This window comes from Oncorhynchus gorbuscha, linkage group LG01 (assembly GCF_021184085.1).
Source record: "Oncorhynchus gorbuscha isolate QuinsamMale2020 ecotype Even-year linkage group LG01, OgorEven_v1.0, whole genome shotgun sequence".
Lineage (NCBI taxonomy): Eukaryota > Metazoa > Chordata > Actinopteri > Salmoniformes > Salmonidae > Oncorhynchus > Oncorhynchus gorbuscha.
In genome coordinates, this window is record NC_060173.1 from 8,294,562 (window position 1) to 8,314,187 (window position 19,626).

At 44.6% G+C, this 19,626-nt stretch overlaps 1 protein-coding gene across 9 annotated transcripts in view; it reads left to right on the forward strand.

Annotated features, from left to right (window-relative positions):
• The window catches only part of LOC124032192 (pleckstrin homology domain-containing family A member 5-like), a 261,873-nt gene that overhangs the window by 169,602 nt on the left and 72,645 nt on the right, over positions 1 to 19,626 (forward strand). For 8 of the 9 annotated variants that reach the window (XM_046344393.1, XM_046344432.1, XM_046344404.1 and 5 more), the window contains 4 exons: positions 378 to 450; positions 10,026 to 10,126; positions 13,898 to 14,013; positions 19,092 to 19,437. In XM_046344393.1, the coding sequence (XP_046200349.1) occupies positions 378 to 450; positions 10,026 to 10,126; positions 13,898 to 14,013; positions 19,092 to 19,437 (636 nt within the window). The remainder of the gene's footprint in view (positions 1 to 377; positions 451 to 10,025; positions 10,127 to 13,897; positions 14,014 to 19,091; positions 19,438 to 19,626) is intronic. The other variant, XM_046344413.1, reaches the window with a different exon arrangement.

The following is a 19,626-nucleotide window of genomic DNA, read 5'->3' on the forward strand; positions in this document are numbered from 1 at the left end:
CATCTTGTACCATGAACTAAATCATACGTACCCTCTGAACAGCAGATGACTGTCTGGTGATCCTAGTTTCTAGTCTTTAGAACGAGAAACAAAATCTGAAAATCTCAACATTGAAGACGTTTTGTCTTTTTATATTGGTTTGCTAAGCTGCATCAGTAAAGTTAGTGTCTACAGAAAGTGTGCTAGTTTCTCAAACCTCTCCATGGGGATCCACAGCCATTCCATGTATTCAACTATTTCATCAAGCTTTTGACTACTTGTTGAAAGAAGAGCTAGTTCAGGGTTACAACAAAATTGTGACATATTTTGGGGGCTCTAAATATATATTTTTGGGGGGGGTGATAGTTTGTGACTGTCTGTTTCTTTTGTTGTTTCAGGACAGCACGGGGATGAAGCTATGGAAGAAGAGGTGGTTTGTGCTGTCTGATCTGTGTCTGTACTACTACAGAGGTGAGTGATGTCCGTGTACCTGAACACCAAACAGATATGTTTTCCGATGTTTTTGCGTGATATTCCAAATGCCTGTATTGCAAGTATAACAAATGTATTATATATATATATTTATATATATATATATATATATATATATATATATATATATATATATATTTTATCAGCGTTTTTATGTCCTCTTGTTGTCATTTTGGTCTCATTTCCTTCGCTCCTTCTGTGCTGTGTGCACCTTCCCATTTACACCAGAGATGTGTATATAATGACAAGATGCTCATGTCTCCACACTCGTCGCCAAACCCACTGGCTACAAGTCATCTACATGTCTCTGCTAGGTAAAGCCCCGGCCTTATCTCAGCTCACTGGTCACCATAGCAGCACCCACTCGTAGCACGCGCTCCAGCAGGTATATCTCACTGGTCCTCCTTTGGTCTCTGCTGCCAATGACTGGAACGAACTGCAAAAATCACTGAAGCTGGTGACCTATATCTCCCTCACTAGCTTTAAGCACCAGCTGTCAGAGCAGCTTACAGATCACTGCACCTTTACATAGCCCATCTGTAAACAGCCCATCTATCTACCTCATCCCCATACTGTATTTATTTATTTATCTTGCTCCTTTGTACCCCAGTATCTCTACTTGCACATTCATCTTCTGCACATCTACCATTCCAGTGTTTAATTGCTATATTGTAATTACTTCGCCACCATGGCCTATTTATTTCCTTATCTCTCTTATCTTACCTCATTTGCACTCAGTGTATATAGACTTTTTGTTTTCTTTTGTTCTACTGTATTATTGACTGTATGTTTGTTTACTCCATGTGTAACTGTGTTGTTGTGTTGTTGTACGTGTCAAACTGCTATGCTTTATCTTGGCCAGGTCACATTTGTAAATGAGAACTTGTTCTCAACTGGCCTACCTGGTTAAATAAAGCCTCCTTCACTCACGCTGCCAAGCTTACACTAGTAAAACTGACTATCCTACTGATCCTCGACTTCGGCGATGTCATCTACAAAATCGCTTCCAACACTCTACTCAGCAAACTGGATGCAGTTTATCACAGTGCCATCCGTTTTGTCACTAAAGCACCTTATGCTACCCACCACTGCGGCTTATATGCTCTAGTCGGCTGGCCCTCGCTACATATTCGTCGCCAGATCCACTGGCTCCAGGTCATCTACAAGTCCATGCTAGTTAAAGCTCCGCCTTATCTCAGTTCACTGGTCACGATGGCAACACCCATCCGTAGCACACGCTCCAGCAGGTGTATCTCACTGATCATCCCTATAGCCAACACCTCATTCGGCCGCCTTTCGTTCCAGTACTCTGCTGCCTGTGACTGGAACGAATTGCAAAAATCGCTGAAGTTGGAGACTTTTATCTCCCTCACCAACTTCAAACATCAGCTATCTGAGCAGCTAACCGATCGCTGCAGCTGTACATAATCTATTGGTAAATAGCCCACCCATTTTCACCTACCTCATCCCCACAGTTTTTATTAATTTACTTTTCTGCTCTTTTGCACACCAATATCTCTACCTGTACATGATCATCTGATCATTTATCACTCCAGTGTTAATCTGCAATATTGTAATTATTCGCCTACCACCTCATGCCTTTTGCACACATTGTATATAGACCCCCCTTTTTTTCTACTGTGTTATTGACTTGTTAATTGTTTACTCCATGTGTAACTCTGTGTTGTCTGTTCACACTGCTATGCTTTATCTTGGCCAGGTTGCAGTTGCAAATGAGAACTTGTTCTCAACTAGCCTACCTGGTTAAATAAAGGTGAAAATATATATATATTGGTAAAAGCAGGTTCAACTATTTTGATAAAATAATACAATTATTAGTGGGTCTGATGGTTGTGGAAGGTTTATATTTAGCCTGGGTATAACTTCACACGTCCTGAATGTATTATAATATATGCAGTGTATTTGATCTTTACTTGTACAACAAAGCTTATATAGAGGGAAAAAATAAATACAAATTAGCAGTACTGTATAAGTTTGAAAAAAATAGAGACGTGATTTTTAGGCCCAGTCTGTACGACCTTGATTCCCTGAAGGATGGAATAAGATAGAACACAGAGCTATGGTGTGTTTTTCCCATGTTGGGAATCTGTGAATTTGTGGTACAAGAAGAGGCATTTTGTTCATGGTGTCTTGAATCTATTAACAGGCATGTCTACGGGCCACCTGTGGTGTGACCTTCACATTGCTTCCTGGTGTTGTGATGCTGCCGTTTAGCCATGTCTGTGTTTATAGCATAGCTTTGTAACACATGCGTGCACACACAGACACACACTCGACAGTGGCAGAAGTCAGTCAAGCGCTTGGATGGGGGCACAGAGTTCATAACCTCTATGCCGGTCCTCCACTATGCCGACGTGTAAACACCCCCCCGCCCCCGCACCCCCATGTCTGTCTGACCACAGCATTTTTCACTGCTCGCCATCCAGGGTTTTGTCTGTCAGGGTCTGAAATGGAAAGCGGAGGGAGGGCAGACGGACGTCAGGAATAACACAGACGTGTCATCTCAGTGCTCAGCATAATAATGTATGTCCACACAAAGAGAGCAGCTATCTGTCTGGATGGGCTTCAGGCCACAGTTACAGCTAGACTCTAGAGCCAACAGCAGACCGATGCTTGATTCTGCACTACAGTGCAGTCCCCATTCGTAATGGTACTGGCTCTGATATGTTCTTTCTACATTGTCCTTTGCAGCGCAGCTCCAGTGACGATGGTGGATACGTCACCAGTACAGCTTGGTTCTCGGCTCGGCTTAGTTGTGTGAAAAGGATCTTCTGTACTGTAGCTACTTAACCCGGATCATTCATTTACAGCCAATGTGGTCTTTTTGGGGGGAAAGAAACTCTCAAAACTCTCTGAACAGCTGTGTCAATATTTAATGGATCTGACCATTTGTTAGAGCGTGAGAGAGAATTCAGTCAATAGCACACGTTGTGCTGCTGTTCCCTGTTGGCTGGACACTATGAGAGAAGGAGGGAGCCCCATTTTAAATCATTGTGTTTATGAACAGAAAACACCCCAATCTGGACTGGGACACTGACAGAGAAGCAGGGAAAGAGATGATCTTTCCTGTATGCTTCCTTGCCCTGGAACGGTGACGGTACCTCGATGAAGGGCAGGTGACAGCCGATTGACCCTGTCCGCAGACCGGTCAATGCGTTGCTGTCTGCACTTGCAGCGGGCCCACGCAGACAGAGACCAGAGACCAGAGACCAGACCAGAGACCAGAGGCCAGAGACCAGAGGCCAGAGGCCAGAGACCAGAGACCAGAGGCCAGAGGCCAGAGGCCAGAGACCAGACGGTGATGGAGGAGATGAAGATGGACTCAACGAATGATGCGTAAAACCGGATCAGGATTGACTTGGGAGATTTAGAGTTTGTTTCAGCTGCTGTAAGTAGTACATCAGCTGGTGTGTCTTCTTGGTGACCGCTGTGATGGTGTCCTCCCACTAGAGGCTGTGATGGTGTCCTCCCACTAGAGGCTGTGATGGTGTCCTCCCACTAGAGGCTGTGATGGTGTCCTCCCACTAGAGACTGTGATGGTGTCCTCCAACTAGAGGCTGTGATGCTGTCCTCCCACAAGAGGCTGTGATGCTGTCTCCCGGGTAGAGGCTGTGATGCTGTTCTCCCACTAGAGGCTGTGATGGTGTCCTTACACTAGAGGCTGTGATGGTGTCCTCCCACTAGAGGCTGTGATGGTGTCCTCCCACTAGAGGCTGTGATGGTGTCCTCCCACTAGAGGCTGTGATGCTGTCCTCCCACTAGAGGCTGTGATGGTGTCCTCCCACTAGAGGCTGTGATGGTGTCCTCCCACTAGAGGCTGTGATGGTGTCCTCCCACTAGAGGCTGTGATGGTGTTCTCCTGCTAGAGGCTGTGATGCTGTCCTCCCATTAGAGACAGGAAGTTGAATGATTCAGCCGTGCTAACCCCCAGGAAGTTGAATGATTCAGCCGTGCTAACCCCCAGGAAGTTGAATGATTCAGCCGTGCTAACCCCCAGGAAGTTGAAGGATTCAGCCGTGCTAACCCACAGGAAGTTGAAGGATTCAGCCGTGCTAACCCCCAGGAAGTTGAATGATTCAGCCGTGCTAACCCCCAGGAAGTTGAAGGATTCAGCCGTGCTAACCCACAGGAAGTGGAATGATTCAGCCGTGCTAACCCCCAGGAAGTGTAATGATTCAGCCGTGCTAACCCACAGGAAGTTGAATGATTCAGCCGTGCTAACCCACAGGAAGTTGAATGATTCAGCCGTGCTAACCCACAGGAAGTTGAATGATTCAGCCGTGCTAACCCACAGGAAGTTGAATGATTCAGCCGTGCTAACCCACAGGAAGTTGAATGATTCAGCCGTGCTAACCCACAGGAAGTTGAATGATTCAGCCGTGCTAACCCCCAGGAAGTTGAAGGATTCAGCCGTGCTAACCCACAGGAAGTTGAATGATTCAGCCGTGCTAACCCCCAGGAAGTTGAATGATTCAGCCGTGCTAACCCACAGGAAGTTGAAGGATTCAGCCGTGCTAACCCACAGGAAGTTGAAGGATTCCAATTCCGAGGGGTAGCGTGGGCGTTTTCTCAAGTCAACCATCTCCACTGTTTTGTATGTGTTTTTCCCAGCTTCACGTGTTGCTTCCTGTTTGTCTGGAAATCAGTGATCCATCTTGGAAACCTACTACAGTGTCTTCGGGAAGTATTCACAGCCATCTTGACAGATGCAGCTGGACACGTTCAACTGAGAGAGTTTGTGTTGTAGCAGTTCCGGGATGATGCTATTAAATGCAGAGCTGTAGTCCACAAACGATAACCTTGGAAATATGTCTTTGGGTTATGGAGGTGTTTGAAGATGTAATAATAATAATAATTAATAATAACGTGATCTCAAACAAACCCAACGCCTTTTGAACAGCAGCAGGTCATATCCTGACGTACAGTATGATTGTGTCCCAAATGGCAGCCTATTCCCTACGTAATGCTCTATGGACCCTGGTCAAAAGTAGGGCGCTTCGGGAAGTATTCACAGCCTGTTTTTTCACACATTTTGTCGAGTTACAGTCTGAATTTAAAATGAATTAAATTTAGATTTTTTGTTGTTTTGTCGCTTGGCCTACACACAATATCCCATAATGTCAAATAGGAATTATGTGTTTTAAAATTTGTACTAATTAATCAAAAATAAAAAGCTTAAATGTCTTGAGTCACTGAGTATTCAATCCTTTTGTTATGGCAAGCGTAAATAAGTAAACATTTGCTTAACAAGTCACATAAGAAGTTACATGCACTGATAGTGTTTAACCAGATTTTTGAATGACTACCTCATCTCTGTATCCCACACATGAAGTTATCTGTAAGGTCCCTCAGTCGAGCAGTGAATTCAACCAGAAACACCAGGGAGGTTTTCCAATGCCTCGCAAAAAGGGCACCTATTAGATGGGTAAAAATTTTAAAAAAGCAGACATTGAATATTCCTTTGAGCATGGTGAAGTTATTAATTACACTTTAGATGGTGTATCAATACACCCAGTCACTACAAAGATACAGGCATCCTTCCCAACTCAGTTGCCGGAAGGAAATTGCTCAGGGATTTCACCATGAGGCCAATGTTGACTTTCAAACAGTTAGAGTTTAAAGGGAAACTTTGTGATTTTGAAGCCCTTTATCTACTTCCCCAGGGTCAAAGGAACTCTTGGATACCAGTTTTATGTGTCTGTGTCCAGAATGAAGGAAGTTAGAGGTAGTTCCGTGAGCCAATGCTAAGTAGCGTTAGCGCAATGACTGGAAGTCTATAGGTATATGCTAGCACTCTTCATATTTTCAAGCATGGTGGTGGCTGCATCATGTTATGGGTATGCTTGTCATCAGCAGAAACGGAATAAAGGTAAGCACGGGCAAAATCCTAGAGGAAAACCTGGTTCAGTCTGCTTTCCAACAGACACTAGGAGACAAATTCACCTTTCAGCAGGACAATAACCTGAAACACAAGGACAAATATACGCTGCAGTTGCTTCCCAAGACATCATTGAGTGGCGTAGTTACAGCTTTCACTTAAATCGGCTAGAAAATCTATGGTAAGACTTGAGAATGTCTGTCTAGCAATGATCAACAACTAACTTGATAGAGCTTGAAGAATTTGAAAAATAATCATGTGCAAATATTGTACAATCCAGGTGTCCAAAGCTCTTAGACTTACCCAGAAAGACTCACAGCTCTTAGACTTACCCAGAAAGACTCACAGCTCTTAGACTTACCCAGAAAGACTCACAGCTCTTAGACTTACCCAGAAAGACTCACAGCTCTTAGACTTACCCAGAAAGACTCACAGCTCTTAGACTTACCCAGAAAGACTCACAGCTCTTAGACTTACCCAGAAAGACTCACAGCTCTTAGACTTACCCAGAAAGACTCACAGCTCTTAGACTTACCCAGAAAGACTCACAGCTCTTAGACTTACCCAGAAAGACTCACAGCTCTTAGACTTACCCAGAAAGACTCACAGCTCTTAGACTTACCCAGAAAGACTCACAGCTCTTAGACTTACCCAGAAAGACTCACAGCTCTTAGACTTACCCAGAAAGACTCACAGCTCTTAGACTTACCCAGAAAGACTCACAGCTCTTAGACTTACCCAGAAAGACTCACAGCTCTTAGACTTACCCAGAAAGACTCACAGCTCTTAGACTTACCCAGAAAGACTCACAGCTCTTAGACTTACCCAGAAAGACTCACAGCTCTTAGACTTACCCAGAAAGACTCACAGCTCTTAGACTTACCCAGAAAGACAAAGATAATTTGAACATTATTGACCAGGGGGTTGAATACTTATTTGATCAAGATATATTAGTGTTTTATTTTGTATTTTTTTATTTACTAATGTTCAAATCTTTTTTTCCACTGACAAGAGTACAGATGCGATTTAATCCCCAGTTTATTCCATTAGATTAGTCTAATAAGTGGGGTATTGCATATTAATAGAGAAGGCTGTTAATATCACAGTGGGACTTTAAAAAGTACTGTTCATTTTAGAAGAATATGTATTCCTTTTATATCAATGATTTTCTGAGCCTAGATTCAGCCATAATATAATGAACAGTATCTAGCCACTATAAAGAGAGGGCTGAGGCTATATTATAGGATCATTACAGTTTGAAATCTCATTTGCTGCACTTTGGTGCCTTATCTCCTGTGGCTCCGCCTAACCCAGGTAGGTATGTGTGAATACGAGTGTTGGTGAATAAATCAGAGGAGAGCCCGGAGGGGGAGGAAGGTTGGAGAGGAGGCGGAGGGATGGAGAGAGAGAAAGAAGCTGAGAGGGAGAGAAGGATGGAGAGGAGGCGGAGGGATGGAGAGAGAGAAAGAGGCTGAGAGGGAGAGAAGGATGGAGAGCAGAACAGGCTGGAGGAAACAGATATATCCTGGAGCCAGGCCTCTCAGTGGGAGCTGCAGGACAGCCAGCTTTCTTCCTTCTTCCTGTTCTGTCAACTAGAGGCCACACAGAGTTCAGCTACCGCAACATCACCACCTCTCAGCCTCGGTCTACATACAAACTACTCAAAGAAAGTCTCAACCTTCTCTCTTTCTCTCTCCACTTACTCTCCACTTTCACTTTTTTCTTTCTCTTTCTCTCTTTTCTTACTTTCTTTCTTTCTTTCTTTCTTTCTTTCTCTCTCAAACCTCTTTCTATAACGCACCCTGTAACATGGTTGTGTTGCAATGCGGAGCCTCTGACCCTGTTGTTCTTTTGCATAACTGTCTTGGTTTGAATTGTGTGTTTATTTGGATGTTCAATGATTCATGTGTGGAGACTAGAGCAACAGCCCCTGTAGGGCTGGATGTAGTAGAGGGTGTTAGCATCTAGGCTTCCTGTAGCTTATTCCTCACAGAAAACACACTCACACTATGGTCTCTCAGCTGAACATAATAAGGCTTAGTGAGAGTTATTTCTCTGCTGGAGTTTAATCAATGGACAGATGCTAATCGCTTCCTCCCTGTCACTGGGTCCTGTTGTTCTCTTCTGACCAGAGAATTATTTATATTTTTGTACCTTTATTTATTAACTAGGCAAGTCAGTTATTTTCATTCCTATTTTCAATGACGGCCTCGGAACAGTGGGTTAACAGGTCTAGGAACAATGGGTTAACAGGTCTAGGAACAGTGGGTTAACTGGTCTAGGAACAGTGGGTTAACTGGTCTAGGAACAGTGGGTTAACTGGTCTAGGAACAGTGGGTTAACTGGTCTAGGAACAGTGGGTTAACTGGTCTAGGAACAGTGGGTTAACTGGTCTAGGAACAGTGGGTTAACTGGTCTAGGAACAGTGGGTTAACTGGTCTAGGAACAGTGGGTTAACAGGTCTAGGAACAGTGGGTTAACAAGTTTAGGAACAGTGGGTTAAATGCCTGTTCAGGGGCAGAATGACATATTTGTACCTTGTCAGCTCGGGGATTTGAACTTGCAACCTTTCGGTTGCAACCACTAGGCTACCCTGCCGCCATTACTGTTGCCACCTTGTTTATATGGTGACAATCACAGCATCCCTCTCTTTCTCCTGGTGTTCCTCTCAGCTATGTACATGTTGTGTCAGGATGTTTTGTTTTTGTAGAGGTTTGTTATTAGCCTGGTCCCACGTCTGTTTGTGCTGTAAAGATAACCGTTCATTGAGACACAAGGTGACACAAACAGATGTGGGACCAGGCTAGAGTTGCATAGATTCTGTGATAGGGGATGGGAAATGGGGTGCAACTTGTCACACGAAGTCCTGTAATACCTCATGTAAGCCCTCTAATTCTCATTTTGCTATGAAAAGTCTCAAAAGACATTTCAAACATGTCGGTAGTTTCAAACATCCTAGATAGTTTGAACTAGATCTATCTAGTTCTTCTAGTGGTCCTTTTGTAGCTCAGTTGGTAGAGCATGGCGCTTGTAACGCCAGGGTAGTGGGTTCGATCCCCGGGACCACCCATACGTAGAATGTATGCACACATGACTGTAAGTCGCTTTGGATAAAAGCGTCTGCTAAATGGCATATATTATTATTATATATTATCCTTACCTTAATGATCTATTCCTCCTGTTCAGGAAGAGGTCTATCCTTAATGACATAATCCTCCTGTTCAGGAAGAGGTCTATCCTTAATGACCTAATCCTCCTGTTCAGGAAGAGGTCTATCCTTAATGACCTAATCCTCCTGTTCAGGAAGAGGTCTATCCTTAATGACATAATCCTCCTGTTCAGGAAGAGGTCTATCCTTAATGACCTAATCCTCCTGTTCAGGAAGAGGTCTATCCTTAATGACCTAATCCTCCTGTTCAGGAAGAGGTCTATCCTTAATGACCTAATCCTCCTGTTCAGGAAGAGGTCTATCCTTAATGACCTAATCCTCCGGTTCAGGAAGAGGTCTATCCTTAATGACATAATCCTCCTGTTCAGGAAGCGGGATCTGTTTCACAGCAGCAGTAGCTGCCGCATACATAACAAACTTTTGAAGGAGGTGAAACGAGGTTCTGCATACCATGTTTAGTTTCCTGTTTGTTTTTGTTTCCTCCAGATGAGAAAGAGGAGGGTATTCTCGGCAGCATCCTCCTGCCTAGCTTTCGAATATCTATGCTGTCTGTCGACGACCACATCAACAGAAAATATGCCTTCAAGGTCAGTACTCACTTCTTGTTTTCATCCTTTTGTCAAACAGTTTTTTTTTGGGGGGGGAAGGGGGGGGACTACAGTAGTTGATGTTTTATATTTGATGTCTGAGATTCCGGAGCTATGAGGAAACAAGTGATGGATGCATTAGAAGGTAGAAAATGCCAGTTGGTTCGATTTGTCTGGGAGTGGTCCGAGTGAGGGGCCTAATTGGACGAGCCTAATGGGAGGGATATGTAACCTGAAAACTAGCTGTTATTGGCAGGGAGGTTTGAAACTCTTATTTTTATTGGTCTGTTAACTTATACCGCCTGGTGATATTGCCAGGCTAGCCAAAACTCCATCTCACCAAAACGGGCTGCAATTTCAGACTTTTCAAACAGCTCTTACACAAAAATGGCATTATCATACTTTTCACAATATATACTGAGTGTCCAAAACATTAAGAACACCTTCCTAATATTTAGTTGCACACCCCCCTTTTTGCCTGTAGAACAGTCTTTATTCGCTCCTCCCGAGTGGCCCAGCAGTCTAAGGCACTTGATGCGTCACTACAGAACTATGTTCGATCCCAGGCTGTGTCACAGCCGGCTGTGCCCGGGAGACCCATGAGGCGCAATTGGCACGGTGTCGTCCGAGTTAGGGGAGGGTTTGGCCGGCCGGAATATCCTTGTCCCATCTCACTCTAGCGACTCCTTGTGGCGGGCTGGGTGTCTGCAAGCTGACTTCAGGTCGCCAGCTGGACAGTTAAGCGAGCAGTGTGTCAAGAAGCACTGTGGCTTGGCAGGGTCGTGTTTCGGAGGACGCATGGCTCTCGACCTTTGCCTCTCCCGAGTCCGTAGGGGAGTTGCAGTGATGGGACAAGACTGTAACTACCAATTGGATACCACGGAATTGGGGAGAAAAAGGTGTAGAAATGTTTTGTCAGGGCATGGACTCTACAAGGTGTCGAAAGCGTTCCACAGGGATACTGGCCCATGTTGACTCCAATGCTTCCCGCAGTTGTGTCAAGTTGTCTGGATGTCCTTTGGTTGGTGGAACATTCTTGATACACACAGAAAACCCAGCAGTGTTGCAATTCTTGACACAAACCGGTGCGCCTGGCACCTACGACCATACCCTGTTCAAAGGCACTCGATTATCTGTTAATTAACAAAAAAATGACTGAAGATTCTGGTAACTTTAGTAAATTACCGGTAGTTTTGCAACCCTCGTCTGGGTCAAAGAGAGGAAAAACAAGGCTTGTTTTTGGCATGTACCGCTACTGCTTTAAGCATTGTTAGTAAGCAGCAGAAGCTACAGCATAACGTTTCGCTCCAATAGCCTCTTGAGTCCTGCGGCAACCAGTTGTATTTCATTTAATGGCGTCTCTCTCAGTGCTGTGGCTTTTTCTCTGGTCTGGTTCCTTTACAAAGCCAGAGGGAGGGAGAGACGAGGGTTTCTGCTCAGCCCTGCCAAGCAGCACAGCCACACACAGACGCCCAGGAGTCTGCCCAAGCTTGGTCTCTCGAACCAACCACACAGACTCAAGTTTCCATTTCCTCAGAGAGAGAGAGAAGGGGGCGAGAGCGAGCTGAGGGAGAGGAGGAAGAAACAGAGCTCTGCATGATTCCTGTAGCTCTATCATAATTATAGAAGCATTTCACATAACGCAAAAGGAAATGTAATGAGGATAACTCGGCTGTATGCCAGTCATGTTAAAAGGGTGCAAATGAGATTTTCACAGGTTAAAAAGCTTTTCACACTTGATTTGGCAAATTCCTTCTTCAATTCACATGTGAGGTGAAAAAGTTGTTACAAAGGTGGTGTTAACACGGGAACTTTATATTGGATACATGCGAACATATATATATATATGTGTATGTATATATATGTATATATATATGTAGTCACATATAGTAGACACATATAGTGTCTCTTGTGTTTTCACATTGTCAAACTGCAAATTACACATGTGAATCTGCAATTGACATGTGAGGTGAAAACACGTTATACTCCTCACATGTTAAAAGGTAGGTTGCATAAACATCACCACATGTAACATTAGAATATGCATCAAAAGTCTCAGTGCAAAGTTACACCGCTATTATTATTATTATGATTATTATGATTATAAAAACATATTTTTATCAGACAAACCGGTCCCACTTCAAAGCTAGCTTCTCGTTTTTTGGGCCACAATTGAGTCGTAACCCCATCCTTGTGGGTATTACCGCACTACGAATGACGGAAAAGTACAACAACACTCACTTGCTCGACTACCAAACACACAGGAAAAGAGGGGATGCACTTTTAATATGGTTATATGGTTTCTTCTAAGTGCATGTACATAGTCAGTTCACCAGCGTCAACACTTGGTTTGGAAAGTAATTACATGTTAGCATGGCTAATAGCTAATGCTAGCCAGCTGGAACTAGCTTGGTAGCACCGGGTCCTCATTTTACGTTGAGAAATAGTGCATTCTGGGTAGTTCCGAAGATAATCCGGAAATAACTTAATACATGTGTAAAAACGCTAAAACATAACTAACTAACTAAACTCATCCTTCCTTCCTTTTAAACTCTCCATATTCTCTTGTGGCGAACATGGCAGTTTCACAAGTCCCTTATTCCTTACTGACTGTTGTTACAAATTAATTTGTGGATGGCAAAGGAATGACTGCCTTTTGTTTGTCAGGCTCTGGTAAACAAGATATTGGAAAAAAAAGATTACTCATTCAACGTGTTCTTGTCTGTCTCTCTCTGCTGTCTTCCACGCACACACTAACAATGCCTTGGTTTGTCTATTGTGAGCGGATCTTGAGTGTGGAGAATCGGCTGCCAGTTTACCAGTCCAAGTGTTGCACGGTAAGTCCTGATTCCATATTAGTGGCATGCACATCTTATGAGTCATGGGTTTAGATAGCCTACATAGGTGAACGGTGGTGTGGATATCCACAGCCCACTGATTCTCACGTTCTTCACCTGCTGTCAGCCAGGATTTTCTCTCCCACAATATACACCTGCTCAAGCAGGGAGGATGTAAACTAGTCACTGATGCTGTCAAAACTAATGACCAGCGCTCCTTAAGAAGTACATGAAGGTGTGTGTGTGTGTGTGTGTGTGTGTGTGTGTGTGTGTGTGTGTGTGTGTGTGTGTGTGTGTGTGTGTGTGTGTGTGTGTGTGTGTGTGTGTGTGTGTGTGTGTGTGTGTGTGTGTGTGTGTGTGTGTGTGTGTGTGTGTGTATACAGTTGAAGTCGGAAGTTAACATACACCTTAGCCAAATACATTTCAACTCATGTTTTTCACAATTCCTGACATTTAATCAGAGTAAAAATTCTCTGTCTTAGGTCAGTTAGGATCACCACTTTATTTTAAGAATGTGATGTGTTATATAATCTATAATCTCTGTAAACAACTGTTGGAAAGATTACTTGTGTCCTGCACAAAGTAGATGTCCTAACCGACTTGCCAAATCTATAGTTTTTACAATATATATCAAAATATTTATATATACTGTATATTCGTAAAAATAAAGTAAAACCCTTAAACGAGTAGGTGTGTCCAAACTTTTGACTGGTACTGTGGGTCATAACCTTCCTTCATAGTGAGGGTGCTATTGTAAAGAAAGTTTGAAAGGAGAGGGAATTTCCACCCCAGTCCAAACGGACTGATCTGACTACAATGTTGGCTTTCGAAACTCGATGAAGTCAGGCTATCAGACACCACATCCCAGTTGAGTCAACTAACCGGCTGTGTTCTCTCTCTTCCTCTTCCAGGTAACCCTCTCTTCTCTTGGCAGGCGACTCATCCCAACATGCGGACCTACTACTTCTGCACAGACGCAGCCAAAGACATGGAGTCTTGGATGAAGGTGATGACAGATGCTGCCCTGGTGCACTCTGAGCCTATCAGGAGGTTTGTATTCAATCACTCACTCAATCAATCAATCAATCAAACAGAAGTTTAGCCTATCAGGAGGTTTGTATTCAAAGACATGGAGTCTTGGATGAAGGTGATGACAGATGCTGCCCTGGTGCACTCTGAGCCTATCAGGAGGTTTGTATTCAGTCACTCAATCAATCACTCAATCAATCAATCAATCAATCAATCAAACAGAAGTTTAGCCTATCAGGAGGTTTGTATTCAAAGACATGGAGTCTTGGATGAAGGTGATGACAGATGCTGCCCTGGTGCACTCTGAGCCTATCAGGAGGTTTGTATTCAGTCACTCAATCAATCACTCAATCAATCAATCAATCAATCAAACAGAAGTTTAGCCTATCAGGAGGTTTGTATTCAGTCACTCAATCAATCAATCAATCAATCAAACAGACGTTTTTGTCTTGTTTTTCCATTCACTCAAGATGTCTGTAGTACCAAAACAGAGACACTATTTCCCATTCATGTGAGCTGTGATGCGCATATTGTCTTAAAATGCAATTTAGCTCCTGAAGTGGGAGGAATAAATTAATTAGATTTAATGCGAGTGTTTTGAACGACGGTAACCTCCTTGGTAGAAATATGAAGGAGCTGTTTTGTTTCACCGTTTCACGTCTCTTTTCTCGTTAGTTGTGTGAGCTCTGTTAACGGCACTCCTCGTGTTGTTTAGGAAACAGTCTCATCGACCTCGGCATATTCCAGTCTTCTAGAGGGCTACGGAAACAGTCTCATCGACCTCGGCATATTCCAGTCCTCTAGAGGGCTACGGAAACAGTCTCATCGACCTCGGCATATTCCAGTCCTCTAGAGGGCTACGGAAACAGTCTCATCGACCTCGGCATATTCCAGTCCTCTAGAGGGCTACGGAAACAGTCTCATCGACCTCGGCATATTCCAGTCCTCTGGAGGGCTACGGAAACAGTCTCATCGACCTCGGCATATTCCAGTCCTCTAGAGGGCTACGGAAACAGTCTCATCGACCTCGGCATATTCCAGTCCTCTAGAGGGCTACGGAAACAGTCTCATCGACCTCTGCATATTCCAGTCCTCTAGAGGGCTACGGAAACAGTCTCATCGACCTCTGCATATTCCAGTCCTCTAGAGGGCTACGGAAACAGTCTCATCGACCTCGGCATATTCCAGTCCTCTAGAGGGCTACGGAAACAGTCTCATCGACCTCGGCATATTCCAGTCTTCTAGAGGGCTACGGAAACAGTCTCATCGACCTCGGCATATTCCAGTCCTCTAGAGGGCTACGGAAACAGTCTCATCGACCTCGGCATATTCCAGTCTTCTAGAGGGCTACGGAAACAGTCTCATCGACCTCGGCATATTCCAGTCCTCTAGAGGGCTACGGAAACAGTCTCATCGACCTCGGCATATTCCAGTCCTCTAGAGGGCTACGGAAACAGTCTCATCGACCTCGGCATATTCCAGTCCTCTAGAGGGCTACGGAAACAGTCTCATCGACCTCGGCATATTCCAGTCCTCTAGAGGGCTACGGAAACAGTCTCATCGACCTCGGCATATTCCAGTCCTCTAGAGGGCTACGGAAACAGTCTCATCGACCTCGGCATATTCCAGTCCTCTAGAGGGCTACGGAAACAGTCTCATCGACCTCGGCATATTCCAGTCCTCTAGAGGGCTACGGAAACAGTCTCATCGACCTCGGCATATTCCAGTCCTCTAGAGGGCTACGGAAACAGTCTCATCGACCTCGGCATATTCCAGTCCTCTAGAGGGCTACGGAAACAGTCTCATCGACCTCGGCATATTCCAGTCCTCTAGAGGGCTACGGAAACAGTCTCATCGACCTCGGCATATTCCAGTCCTCTAGAGGGCTACGGAAACAGTCTCATCGACCTCGGCATATTCCAGTCCTCTAGAGGGCTACGGAAACAGTCTCATCGACCTCGGCATATTCCAGTCCTCTAGAGGGCTACGGAAACAGTCTCATCGACCTCGGCATATTCCAGTCCTCTAGAGGGCTACGGAAACAGTCTCATCGACCTCTGCATATTCCAGTCCTCTAGAGGGCTACGGAAACAGTCTCATCGACCTCGGCATATTCCAGTCCTCTAGAGGGCTACGGAAACAGTCTTATCGACCTCGGCATATTCCAGTCCTCTAGAGGGCTACGGAAACAGTCTTACCGACCTCGGCATATTCCAGTCCTCTAGAGGGCTACGGAAACAGTCTCATCGACCTCGGCATATTCCAGTCCTCTAGAGGGCTACGGAAACAGTCTCATCGACCTCGGCATATTCCAGTCCTCTAGAGGGCTACGGAAACACTTGCGCTTCACTGTTCCATAACCTGGCAGTTGTCAAAGCCTTCATATGGGGAGGATAACTCTTGTGTTGTTGTTGTTGTGTGTCCTGGATACACGATGCAGGTGTAGCATGAAGGACACGTTAGCTACAGTACATGCTGTTCTGTGTGTGTGAACATGTGTGTGTGTGCGTGTGTGAGATAGATGCGTCATGTTGGGGGGGGATTAGAGCAAAATAAGTCACCTGGCAACCTGCCTTCGCTACACGGGTGAGCAGCGTGTGTGTGTGCATGTGTGTATGCATGTGTGTGTGTGTCCACACGACGAACAGAGAGGAGGACTAAACAGTTTTAATTCATCTGGTTAGCTAAATGAACAGGTGACGCTGGAACAACGCTGCTGCCAAAAGGCTCTCTGGTCTTTTATTTTTTTACTACAGGAGAAAGAAATCTCCTTTAAATACACATACTCATCTAATTTACATACACATACTCATCTAATTTACATACACATATTCATCTAATTTACATACAAATCCGCATCAAATTTACATTAAAATACTCATCTAATTTACATACACATACTCATCTCATTTAAATACAAATACTCAGCTCATTTAAACACAAATACTCATCTCATTTAAATACAAATACTCATCTCATTTAAATATAAATACTCATCTCATTTAAATACAAATACTCATCTCATTTACATAAACATACTCATCTCATTCAAATACAAATACTCCTCTCATTTAAATACTCCCTGTACCCTTTCCCTTGTCATTCTTTATTAACACCTGAAGAAAGCAAAACAACATTCTCAAGGAGCCCCACAGCTAAATATACTCCTGATCAGCCAGTCAGTGGTGTGGAATGCAGCAAAAACATGCCTGGTGAGGTTATGCAGACCCGGTTTTCATAGGGCCCATATGACTTTTATAGGCTTTGGAGCAGAGACAGACAGTTAGACAGACAGAGGGCTGTGAAAGACATTATGTGTGACTACTGCCATTTAACGGCAAGGGCCCGTGGGTGGAAACTGGGCAGGCTGTCAAGCAGTGTCAGATTGGTCTCTCTTTCCTTCTCTCTATGTCACTCACTCTCTCTCTCTTTGTCTCAGTCTCTCTCTCTCTATCTCTCTCTTTGTCTCAGTCTCTATCTCACTCTCTCTCTTTGTCTTGGTCTCTATCTCACTCTCTCTCTTTGTCTCAGTCTCTCTCTTTGTCTTTGTCTCTATCTCACTCTCTCTCTTTGTCTCAGTCTCTCTCTCTCTATCTCACTCTCTCTCTTTGTCTCAGTCTCTCTCTCTCTATTTCACTCTCTCTCTTTGTCTCAGTCTCTCTCTCTCTATTTTACTCTCTCTCTTTGTCTTGGTCTCTATCTCACTCTCTCTCTTTGTCTGTCTCTCTCTCTATCTCTCAATCTCTATGGGTTGTCTTAGTTGATTTGACCTTGAGCTCATTCAAGGTCAAGGACCAATGATATCCATTACGGCACCTACCTGTTGAACAGATATGGCTTCTGCGTGTGTGTGTGTGTCTGCGTGTGTGTCTGCGTGTGTGTGTCTGCGTGTGTGTCTGCGTGTCTGTGTCTGCGTGTCTGTGTCTGCGTGTGTGTGTGTGACCCCAGAGAGATCAGTGAGGGGTTGTCAGCAGGTCTGAGCGGTACCTTCAGAGATTGTCAGTCTGGACTGGAGTCAGATAGTCAGAGCCAATAGTTGATTGGACTTCTCTGGTTTCCCTTGTCTCAGCACTAGGCTGACTGCTGCAGGATCTACTGTAGCCCAACTAGCCCCAACCAGGATCACTTTCCCTGCAGCTATACTAATAGAAAGTAGGACTGAGTGTCAAGAGACAGACTGCCTGGTGTGCCAGATGGGTGTGATTTGCACTTTTGTGACTATTCTCTTGGTCTATTAAGCCAGGCAAGCTCAATCCAGCCTGGATAAAGTACTGGTATTGTCAAATACTGTATTATTTGTTTGAGAGCTACTGCTCCCATACTATATGATTATGATTATTATTTTTACAGCACTGTCCATACCCGCTGGGTCACTTTCTATATGGTATATTCTGACTGGAAAAATGAACGGATTTAATCATGGTATCTGTGAAAACATTGTGACTAGTTTCCCTGGTGCCTTATATCAGCCTGGTCTGATGTAGTTATTACAACTCTATTTGAAGTGTTGCTGTCTCTCTCTCTGTCTGCTTGTCTCTCTCTCTGTCTGTCTCTGTCTGTCTGTCTGTCTCTCTCTCTGTCTGTCTGTCTGTCTGTCTGTCTGTCTGTCTGTCTGTCTGTCTGTCTGTCTGTCTGTCTGTCTGTCTGTCTGTCTGTCTGTCTGTCTGTCTGTCTGTCTGTCTGTCTGTCTGTCTGTCTGTCTGTCTGTCTGTCTGTCTGTCTGTCTCTCTCACTCTCTGTCTGTCTGTCTGTCTGTCTCTGTCTGTCTCTCTCTGTCTGTCTGTCTGTCTCTCTCACTCTCTGTCTGTCTGTCTGTCTGTCTGTCTGTCTGTCTGTCTGTCTGTCTGTCTGTCTGTCTGTCTGTCTGTCTGTCTGTCTGTCTGTCTGTCTGTCTGTCTGTCTGTCTGTCTTTCTCTGTCTCTCTCTCTGTCTCTCTCTCTGTCTGTCTCTGGGTTTGATGTCTTGATTGTTTTTTAATTGTATCGTGTATCGCTGACTTGGCTCTCCTGTTATTTTCTTTCATCCTTCCTCCCTCCCCTTGCCTCATCTTCTCCTCCCTCCCTGCCTCCTCCTTTTCCTCTCTCCCTCCTCCTCTCCAGCAGGTCGCTCAAAGTGGAACAGTGCGGTCCTCAGGATGTCAGTAACCACGTTACCCAGAACCACAGACCGGTTCTAACCCGACCAGAGATCCAGAACAACGAGCGGAACAGGACCGAGGCCGACAGGGAACATCACACCATCGCTGCCATAACCACGGTAACCACTGTCACTGCCGAGGAGGAGGAGGACAAGAAGCAGCGTGATGCAGAGCGCTACGGGTTTCAGAAGGAAGGGGCAGAGAGGGACCGGCCGCTCACAAAGATCAACAGCATCAAACTAGAACCAGATCAGGCTTCTGCTGTACCTGCTGACATCACACCAGACGGGCCCTACAGAGCCCCACAGGTAAGCACAAACAAATATGAGAACGGAGCACTAGCTCAAAGTCAGTTATACCCTACCTAACAACAGTGTTAAATGAACAGCTAAGCTGTGACTGATCCTGGTATTTACTCTATAGGATAGTGATCATGACTGTCCGGTTGTTTCCTTATATGGTACAATGCCTTCAGGAAGTATTCACACCCTTTGATT